The sequence below is a fragment of the Monopterus albus genome, unplaced genomic scaffold (assembly GCF_001952655.1).
Source record: "Monopterus albus unplaced genomic scaffold, M_albus_1.0 scaffold312.1, whole genome shotgun sequence".
Classification (NCBI taxonomy): domain Eukaryota; kingdom Metazoa; phylum Chordata; class Actinopteri; order Synbranchiformes; family Synbranchidae; genus Monopterus; species Monopterus albus.
In genome coordinates, this window is record NW_018128192.1 from 239,961 (window position 1) to 251,094 (window position 11,134).

Genomic DNA, 11,134 nt, shown 5'->3' on the forward strand with positions numbered 1-11,134 from the left:
AATTCTCCTCTCCAGTACCCTGGCATAGACTTTCCCAGGGAAGCTGAGGAGTGTGATCCCCCTATAGTTGGAACACACCCTCCAGTCCCCCTTATTAAAAAGAGGGACCATCACCCCAGTCTGCCAGTTCAGAGGCACTGTCCCCGACCACCATGCGACATTGCAGAGGCGTGTCAACCAAGACAGCCCAACAACATCCAGAGACTTAAGTCTCTGTATCCCTAATATCAAATAATATTTACCTTCAACTTAACCTACACACATCAAGAAATTACCCACCCAAGTCCATGGCTAGTGGTGGTTTAGGCCCTCACATGGTGAAGGCCAGGACTGAGGCCTTCACAGTTCCTAAAGGGCTCGGCCTTTCCTGGATGCCATTTTTGTACCAAATCATGGTGCAGTCACCTGATGACATCACCTGTTTCAAATGGAATCATCATTTCAATGTTTTACCTCATTATTGGCCCTAAAATACAACTGTCCCAACTTTTTTTGATTTGAGGTTGTAATAGTGGAATTCATATCAGCTCTCGCCACAAGTCGATAATCTGTCAGGGTTAGTAAATTTTAGGTGATCTGCCAAAAAATGTTGATTCATACTTGTTTGGAGTGTAGATGCTAATAAAAGCAATTTTTCTCCCTGTAGAGATGTGCAACAATAGGCAAGTTTACAGGTAGAGTCGTAGCTAGTCTTTTCTATAACAATGTTTACATTTCATTTTATTAAGATTGCTACTCCTTTCCTGCACAAAGCATCCCCTAAAGCTGCCACTCTTTTGTAAAGTCTGTTCTGCAGTTTGGGGATGTCTTTTGGTCTGAGGTGGGTTTCCTGCACTAATGCTATATCTCCCTGCTCCCTGTGAAGAAAGTCAAGTACCCGGGCCCTTTTTGATGGCGAGTTGAGGCTCTTGACATTAATGAAATTTTAATTTGAAAAAAAAAATAGTCAACTGATCATCACCTGGTGGTGCGTTGGATCCGTTGGTGGGGAGGAAGCTGGACAGACTTGGCAAACCCTTGCCAAACTGGGAGGGTCTGTTGGCATTCAACTGTGTCCCTCGTGGCACCCTGTGGAGGGTGCTCCAGGACTATGGGGTCCGGGGCCCTCTACTAAGGGCTGTCCGGTCCCTGTACAACCAGAGTAGGAGCTTGGTTCGCCTGAAAGAGTCCGGTTTGGGGACCACAGGATCTCGTCTCTGCTTTTTACAGATGGCATTGTCCTGTTGGCTCTATCAAACCAGGACCTTCAGCATGCACTGGGATGGTTTGCAGCTGAGTGTGAAACGGCTGGGATGAGAATCAGCACCTTCAAGTTCGAGGCCATGGTTCTCAGTTGGAAAGGGGTGGTTTATTCCCTTCAGGTTGGTGGAGAGTTTCTGCCTCAAGTGGAGGAGTTTAAGTATCTTGGGGTCTCGTTCATGAGTGAGGGAAGGATGGAACGGGAGATTGACAGGTGGATCGGTGCAGCTTCTGCAGTAATGCGGTCAATGTACCGGTCTGTCGTGGTGAAGAAGGAGCTGAGCTGTAAGGCGAAGCTCTCGATTTACTGGTCAATCTACGTTCCGACTCTCACCTATGGTCATGAACTTTGGGTCATGACCGAAAGGGCAAGATCTCGGATACAGGCGGCCGAAATGAGCTTCCTCCACAGGGTGGCCGGGCGCACCCTTAGAGACAGGGTGAGGAGCTTGGTCACCCGGGAGGAGCTCAGAGTAGAACCGCTGCTCGTCCACATCGAGAGGAGCCAGCTGAGGTTCCCCCGGAGGAGCTGGAGGAAGTGTCTGGAGAGAGGGAAGTCTGGGCATCTCTGCTTAGACTGCTGTCCCCGTTACCCAGTTCCAGATAAGCAGAAGAAGCTGGATGGATGGATGTTTTGAAAAAAATTGATAGGCCTATTCATTGCTTGCTGTTGCTTACCATTGTTACTTGCTAACTTTGGACTGTGGAAGGCCTCGCTGAAAAGGAGGAGTTTTCTCAACAAATCATTTCCTCAAATGATTTAAAACAATTTTTCCACAACCATATGGGGTGGCTGTGGCTCATGAGGTAGGGCAGTCGTCTCCTGACCAGCAAGTTGGTGGTTCGACTCCCGGTCTCCCTGCATGCCTAAGTGTCCCTGAGCAAGACACTGAACCCCGAATTGCTCCTGGTGCCTTGACTAGTACCGGTGCACGGCAGCCTGTCGTCATCGGTGTGTGAATGTTGTGTGTGAATGGGTGAATGGTGTATGATCTTCTGTAAAGCGCTAAGGCCAGTGCAACACACTGTGAGAAAGCGCTATATAAAATACAGTCCATTTCTTGGTTTTCAACCACTATCTCCACACTATGCCCCAGAAGCACCCTCATTCCCATGCTAATGTGTAACCATATAGCCTGTACTATTATCAGCACCGCATCACTTATCATGCAGGCTAACAGGGTTTCAGGTCAGCATATAACCATGTCAGAAGCACAATGAACAAGAGGTCTGTGTTGGCAGACACTCTTACAGAATAGTAAAATTAAACATTAGCCTGAACAAGAAAATTATGTCACAAAGATAGAATTTAACACAAGCCAACACACCTGACATTACAACTGTACCAACATAAATGTAGTGTTATGATATTTCCAGGTTAAATTAGCCATCTTACAGGCAACACTTACTTGTCTGAGTGAGTTTTTATGTTGGATGTTTTATCATTTTCCACAGGAAGCTGTTTTTGTTAAACACAGGGGTTGGTAAATCTTCGTATACAATGACTACAACATATCAAACCCATTTCCAAGAAAAGCTGGCACAGCTTGTGGCATGTTTTGTTTGAGCACCACATGCCGGTAGACTGATGCACACTGTGATTCATTCAGTTTTTACAAAGACTTGTAAAAAAGCAAAACTTTCCGCTTAAAAAAATGTTACGAGTCCTGATGTTCACAAGTCATTATTCATTTTGAGTCAGTTAGGTACAAGTTGTGAATCAAGTTTGATGTCTATTTATGTGGGACCTGATGCAACTCAAGTACAAGTTGCCAACTCGAGTGCCCATGTCTTATGGATTTTTTTGATGGATTGATAGCTTCATTGAAAAATTTAATTTAACTTTATTTTATTTTATTCACACCATCTATGCTCATTGAGTTGGGTTTATTTTTCTTGAATATTTATATATATTTCCCTTTGGTTAAATTTATTGGACAATAGAGCTCATATTCCATCTTTATTTAAAAAGTTATGTTCAAGGATAAAACTCTATCTTGTACAATCTAAAAATGAATCCTTGGCATCTCATCCCTCTTAAAAACATATATACACACTGTGACCCCCTTCCTCTTCATCTCAGCCTCTCATCCATTCCACTGTGACCCTGACTGTTGAAAGACTGTCAGTTTTCATTAGTATCAACCCATGCTCATTATTATCCATCAATTAAAATGGCAACATCCAGGGCCCACAGAGTAACATCTGCAGCCTTTCGGCTCAGTTTCTGCATGGCATGCTCTGAGCTCATTGTGCCTCATGGTGGTCACTGTTTACAGAAAGCTTGTCTTGATAGAAGAGTGGGTGAATTTCAAGGTTGAAGCCTTAACACTTGTATAAATGATATAAGAGTGTATGAGCTGGCTATGGCACTTCAGTACTCTATTTTATACTGAAGAGTATTGCATTATGCAGCAAAGAATAACAAGTACTAAAACTTAGCACTGACTACTTTGTCATATTCTCAGTCTTGTTTAGCTACTCTAACCTCTATAGCTCAATGAGCCAGTGCCAGAGTACTTTGTTCTAAGGCGATAGTCAAAGGCAATAAATCTTGGAACACACAGTACTGCTAAACTGACACCCAAATGGGTAGAGCAGTCATCTCCCAACCAGAAGGTTGAAGGTTTGAATCTCCGTGCCGGCAGTCCACGTGTCGAAGTGTCCTAGGGCAAGACACTGAACCCCCCCCATTGCCCCTGATGGTTAGAGCCATCGGTTGAGGTGGCACTGCAAATGGCTGCCATCGGTTCTGTACCGGAAACAAATTCCTTGTATGTAACATACTTGGCCAATAAAAGCTGATTATTATTATCCTTAAACAGTTTGCTGTGTGGGGTTTACGGGACTATAAATGATGGAGCCCCACATGACAAAAGGAGAAACTGTTTAATACGGCTGGGGTTGTTCTCCCAATATAGAGAAGTTCTGTTCTGTGCTATGTCATTGTGCGACCCACCCAACATCTTCAGATTTGAAATGTCTTCTACTGAGGATATTTTTTTTGACGTCTTCCCTCTGGGCTTCCCCTCAGATGCACAAGGAAAGACAGTGTCACTATAAGGATGAGATTACATTCTTTTTCTGCCAAGTACAGCGTGAGCCAGTGGATGGATTACAGACACTAATTTCTAGAGTTATTGATTCCTTGCTTTGAATATTAAAATGTTGCTTTTTGATCTTTGAGTTATGGAATTAATGCATTTTGAGGGCATCTCATGAAATATCAGCTGATATTGTGTGTTTGTGTGTCTGTTACAGCAATGGTACACCAGTACTATGAACCTTATAGGAGCATGGCTGACTGACCGTATGGACCTTCAGCTCCATGTTTATCAGCTGAAAATTCTCATCAGGGTTGTCAAGGTGAGAGCTGCTCCTCAATACATTTTTAAACCACAGATCTAAATGAAAGCCATATGTTTCCATTAACTACTGTTACATGAATATTCTTGAGAAACACTGACAAAGTTTTATATTTGACTCTTGTAACTCTGATACAACACTTCACTGTTGTTTCCAGCATAACTTGATTTTGTTAAAAATTTGGTTTTCACCTTTGTTCACACATAGTATGGTGTATTTATTAGTCACACTTGTTACACTTGTTTATCTGGTAGAATGGAGGTTTTCAATAATGAGTGACAATAATACACTGAGATTTATACTTCCAGACATAAAACAAATACAATGGACGCTGTTTTTTTTTGCTTTTAAATGTTAGATGACTTTTGCTGTCATGGTCACAGTTATAAACACAGTAAGGTAATAGAACGTTAGACACTGCCTTTCAAGTTAAAGCCTGAAATGAACAATAGTCTTCTGTGTTAAAATCTTTTCTCGTCCATCCACTCCAACCTCCTGTTGTTGTGGACATTAACTCTATACCATCACCTGACTTCCTCATTTGCTCTCATCATAATTACTACAGTCAGCAGAGGGCTTGGCCACTTGATTGTAAATATGTCATTTCAGGGCTTTTGCTGAATAGACTGCTGCTGTCTCACATGACTGGTACATTATTTCATAATAAAGCATAACTATGGGTTATAATAAGATGCATGATCAAACAGCCTCTAAAGTAGCTTTTTATAGAATGCATCAATAATAATTCACTATAATGTAATATATTTTAACAAAACACTGAGACTCAATGAGAAATATGATTCCTCACTGGAAACACAAGCAGAATGCCTGACAGAGGTAGATTTGACCACTTTCTGTAGGAAAACAGCTGGAATCATTACAACAATCAACTGCTTCATATTCTTCATAAAAATTGTTGCCAAGTATTAGACATATGAGGACAGAAAACTGTACTTAAATGAAAATTAAGTTGAAAAAAAAACTACAGTTGAAAAATAACTACCGTTTTCTTTTACTAAGTCAGATACAAAAGAAATTATGTAAACTATATAGCCACTTGTAAATGAGCAGGTTTTTAACTGTATTCCTGGACTTTATTTACCTTGAACTGCTGAAATAGTAGCTTTGCATAATAGATTACTCCGAACATGTCATATACACCAATTAGCCATAACATTATGACCGCCTGCCTAATACTGTTTACATAGGAGTCAATGTGGCAGTTGGTTGGCACACGTGTCACTCTGCACCTCATTGTGCATCTTCTGTGAATCCATTTGGTTCCACTGTTCTATTGTCAGGAAGAGCACAGATGTGCCTACAATTCAGTGAGAAACTTATGTAAAAGGAGTGAAAACTGTGGTCACGAGGATGAGTTAGAGAGAATTTTTTTAAACAAATTCAAAAGCCTCACCACTCTAGGTGTGATATCATCACTACAGCCTCTGACTCTTTCTCTTCATAGAAACCAGTGGACAGTATTTCTCATTTTCAACTATTTTAACAAAGATTCAAATACATTTTAATCTTGGAAAAGTACAAATGGAAGTTAAAAGTTTAATCTACAGTAGATCAACATCATCAGTGAGCCATGAGCGTCCATGGCCCTGTTTCTAGTTCACCATTTGTCCTTCCTTAGACACTGTTGGTAGGTACTAACCACTGCAGACCAAGAACACCCACCAAGACCTGTAGTGTTGGAGATGAACTGACCCAGTCATGTCACCATCACAGTGTGGCCCTTGTCAAAGTCACTCTGATCCTTACACTTGCCCATTTTTCCTGCTTCCAATGCATCAACTTTGAGGAATGAATGTTCACTTGCTGCCTAATATACCCCACACACTGAAAGGTGGCACTGTAACAGATAGTCGGTGTTATTCACGTCACCTGTCATTGGTCAAAATGTTAAGCCTGATCGGAGTATTGCCTGTGCTCTCATTATCCACTTGTCCAATACAAATTGTTAAAAAATCATATCCTGTACAGATTTGCAACCTGTGCAGAGTGTGCTTGCCTGCTTTGCAAATATATTCCTGTTCTTATTGCATAGCTGCATGTGCTGTGTTACTGGTTTGTTTGTTAAGACAACATTCACTGGAGAAATTGGTGTTACACAGTTCATTTCTTCCTTTATTATGATTCAGCATCAGTGCAACATTATGAGTCTAGAATGAAGCTACTTGATTCTACTATATTTACCATCACATCTTTACATTTATCTATGAGTTTAGAAGATATAACCAACAATACAATGAATTAAGGAAAGTATTCTTTACAGTCTTACATTTTCAAAACAGTAAAACCTGTCATTCATGAAACTTGTCATTTTTTCAATGCCTTTTCCAACTGCTTCTGATTATTTTGTTTGTGATAGAAAAAGTACCGTGATTTCCGCCTTCAAGGGGTGCTAGACTCCACATTAAACAGCAAGATGTATGAAACCGTGAGAAACCGTCTGACCTTGGAAGAAGCCACTGCCTCAGTAAGGGAAGGGGGCATGCAAGGCATTTCCATGAAGGACAGTGATGAAGAGGACAATGATAACTAGATTCAAGGGCCTGGAATCTCTCTAGCTTTTCAGAAGGTGAGCGCCATACTGCCTGAGAACCCATGCAGCCTTTCCATGAGGTTAAAACAGAATGACCTATCATCCAACTTGTTGGCTTTATTATTTTCTTTGTCAGCATTTCATTCCTGTAACAGTCCACACTTCTATCACAATTAACAGCAGAAGAAAACTCATTTTGTGTCCATAAACATTTGTAAGGCACAGGTCTATTTTAGCAACACTCATTAACACTGATTGATTTCTCCTGAAGTGTGACCAAACTGGTTTCCAGAATATCCAAAGGAGGCCAAACATGGCAGTGTTTAAGACAAGCACAGACCGCGAATATCACACAAAACAGTCTTCTAAATATGATGATAAAAAGGCAGGTGACTGCATCTATATGAAGTTAATCTTTTGAAGGACTGAAAATTATTATGTTGTACCTTGATGTTGTGCAAACCAAAATGTCTACAGTCTCTGAACACAGCTTTTCTGTAGTTTGATTTTGATAGTATAGATTTCTCTTTCACATTTTGAGAAGCACAGTACATACAGTACACTATAGCGTACTCCTTCCTTTAGACATTTCTGCTGGAAACAAAAACCAAAATGAAACACTTAGCTGTGAGACTGATACAGATGTTTGGTTTTCAAACAAATGCACAGTCAGCTTATTACTGTTGAAGTCATTGTGTTTGATCCAAAATGGACAGATTGAGCAATCCGAAACAACAGAATTACGAGTAAAACATTCACGTTTCCAAAATCACTCCAGAATTTTCTTAAGCAATATGGGTGACCATTTTGTTTATAAACAAGTATATGAATGTGTTTTTGTGTAATGCTAAAAAAGTGCAGTGAGTGCAGCTACTGTGTGTTGCATTGTTGTAAAAGTGTGAAAATGGTCTCATATTAGTTTGTAATGGGTCTGCATTATTTCTTAACAATAAAATCTTAAAACATTTAAAAGTATGTGCCGTGATGCAGTATAATGTGACACAGTGTTTGTCTGTCTGGTTTTCAAAACATGCCTGATGTTTCTCTAAAAAGGTTGCAACAACTGTCACACAATAAAAGAAATACTTTTAATAATTATTAATTAATAACTACAAAAACATAGTCTACAAATGTTTTTCATCTGTAGGGAGCATTCTTTCATTTTGAGAAGTCCCTTTGTTTGCCCTCTTACCTGGTGTCATATGATATCATTACTATTTCATCTCTGTGTTTTCTAAGGGTGCAACAGTGTATGTTTGAGCTGAACCATTTAGTAGAGATGCTCATTTTGGTACATGGTTTTCCTGGGTTTGGTACTCTGTGTGAACCCAATAAATACTATTGAATTAGCCTAATACATTCTAAATAGGCCTAGGTGTTACACATGAGATATACTGCGAGTACTTGTGCATTGCCACATTGTTTCTACAGCTGAAACAAGGCAAAAACAGGCAAGGAAGCAAATCCCACTCTCTGCAGCACTCAAGCAGCCTCTCACTGTGAATTCAAACCGCACCAAACCAACTGGATGTTGCATTCTATCAAGAGCTGTCTTTGTTATTTATCTTGATGTTCTGCTCTAACTCTGGGTAAGATGGCAAACATATTTACCAAGATATTTGACTGTTTTTAATCAGTGCCTCTAACCTCCATGTATCCAGATTGTGGCTCTGAATCAGAAAAAAATTAGGAAACAAAGAAAGAACTTGATGGTGCAAGTTGCTGTTGTGTATTTGCAAAAAAAAAAAAAAGATAGCAAGCGCACAAACATTACATGGATATTTCATAAATTTATACAGAGTATAGAGGTAGGGCAACTGCATCAAGTACTCTGAAAGGTGCTGGAGAGCTTGTTTCATCCCTTCATTCTGCACACTGGCACTGAGACAACAGTTCGCTGTAGCTGAACAGATATTGTGTTTGAGTTCATCAAAGCCCAGATAGCAGCCCACAGTAGCTGTGATGTTCATTACATCCTACAAAATAAAAGCAGTAGACTGAACAGAAGCACGATGACAATTTAGCTGTTTGTTAGAATGCTAAATGAAAAGTGTTTGAAACTTGCACAGGGAGCCAAATGAAACCCGTTCATTTCATTAGCCTGTATGCACAAAAGACTATTTGCATGAAATATGAAAAAAATTGTGTACACAAACCAAAGTGAAGACAACATTTATCAAAATAAATGTGTAAAATATAGTATGTATGGGAAATCTTGTGTGTTTTGTGTAGTGGTATTTCAAAAGACAATCTTGAAAAAAGAGGATGTGAGGTATGTCACTTATAATATACCATCAGATGGCTTCAGTATAGCCAGAGTGAGAGAGCTGCATTTACCTTTTACAAAGAAAGTGATAGTGTGTCACTAATTGAAAACTCAGTGTAAAAGTGAAGATTAATTAGTGACAACATGATTGAGTTCCACATCAACTTGACACCTCTGACATATTCCTGTCTTTATTTTAGTAAATAGAGAGTTAGCAAGACAATAGACATATAGCTTGGTTTTATCACACTGAAAGACCTGTTTTAATTTTCTTCATTTTCACTTTTAAAAGCAATGTTCTGTTTTACTCAAATATTACTTAAATAATAGAGTTTATTTGTCATGTATAATATATGTCTTTGTGATTACCCTAGACTAGATTTCAGGATGTATGATGAGAACAATCCAGTTTTATAATGGATGATGGGAAGTGAAGTCTGCACGTTATTTCTGTTAACTGTGTTCTATACTGTACTGTACTTCTAGATCCCAGCACGTTCTCATCCCAGGGCATCAAATACTATTACTTAGTCCAGTACCTTCTGTGTCTCATATTGATGCTAAAGTGTGCCTTTAGCCCCTGTATGAGAGGCACGGGGTTTTCTATTCATAACAGCTTTTACCCACTCGTGTCATAATACAAGCACTATGTGGTTAGGTTAAGGAAAAGATTGTGGCTTCGGTTAAAATGTTCACCAATTAAAAAGCCCAATTTTAAACAGTGGACTCAAACTCCAATCTCCTATGGGTAAGTCTAATGCTTGTTTGACCCACCCATCTATAAATGCACAACCTTGTCTGTTGTTCTGACACAAGTACAGTAGGTTAACACTGTTCTCTAACCCTGTGAATCTCATATGTACCCTAAAGGTACTCTTTTATTCCTGTATACAATGCAAAAGGTACTTGATAAAGCTTTGATATCTGAGGCCCTGGGAATGAGAATGGGCTGTAGCACTATGTGCTGTCTTGTATGCAAGTACTGCATGTCCCCAGTGTTCATTCCCCAGTTAGTTTTTTGCTTTATGTCACTGGTGGGTTCACCATGCTCTGCCTTCTAGAAGAACCCACTAAGGTCAAGAGCATTTAAATAAAGGTGAATGGTAAACACAGAAAAACTTGTCGCATCATTCACTGATGTTCTTGTTGTGAACTGACTGATATATATTATATTCAAGAGAGAAAAAGGCTGAGGATTTCTTTGAAAACTATTTTAAAACTCTATGTATTTATTATAGAAATGTTTTAGTACATATGTAATAGATGTGACAGTTTCAGCTCTTTGCTGTTTCTGTATTATTTATCGCAAAGAGCACACCATACAGCACACAAGGATGTTGTGTCAGCAGACTGCAAAAAATACATATTTGTTAATCCATTGTCTGCTCCTCTACAGTAGTATGTTCTTAAGAAAGAGAGCTTGGAGATTAATGCTTTGGATTAAAGCATCAGCAGTCATCTTGAGAGTCAATATTAACATCCAGAAGGAGACTGAAAGAATTGCCAGAGATCAAATCAGCAATGATCAAAATCAAGATGGAAGCTAAGACTAAAGTCGGGAGGATTAGATGTAATATAGTCCCAAATTAAAGCAAGAAAGAATATCTTTTAATTATTTTTTATGAAAGGGGGAGACAAATCCTTCTTAGAAGAAGAGAGACAACAACTTGGAGGAGGGTTGGAAGAAATGAGGTAAATAAGACTACTAGGAA

The 11,134-nt window shown here is 39.5% G+C and overlaps 1 protein-coding gene across 1 annotated transcript in view; it reads left to right on the top strand.

Annotated features, from left to right (window-relative positions):
• LOC109973945 (calcium-dependent secretion activator 1-like) overlaps positions 1-10,512 on the top strand; it is a gene marked incomplete at its 5' end in the record, with an annotated part of 241,653 nt that extends 231,141 nt beyond the window's left edge. The window contains 2 exon segments of the mRNA XM_020623851.1: positions 4,501-4,605; positions 6,983-10,512. Of these exon segments, the coding sequence (XP_020479507.1) occupies positions 4,501-4,605; positions 6,983-7,156 (279 nt within the window).
• Between the last annotated feature and the right edge of the window lie 622 nt (positions 10,513-11,134).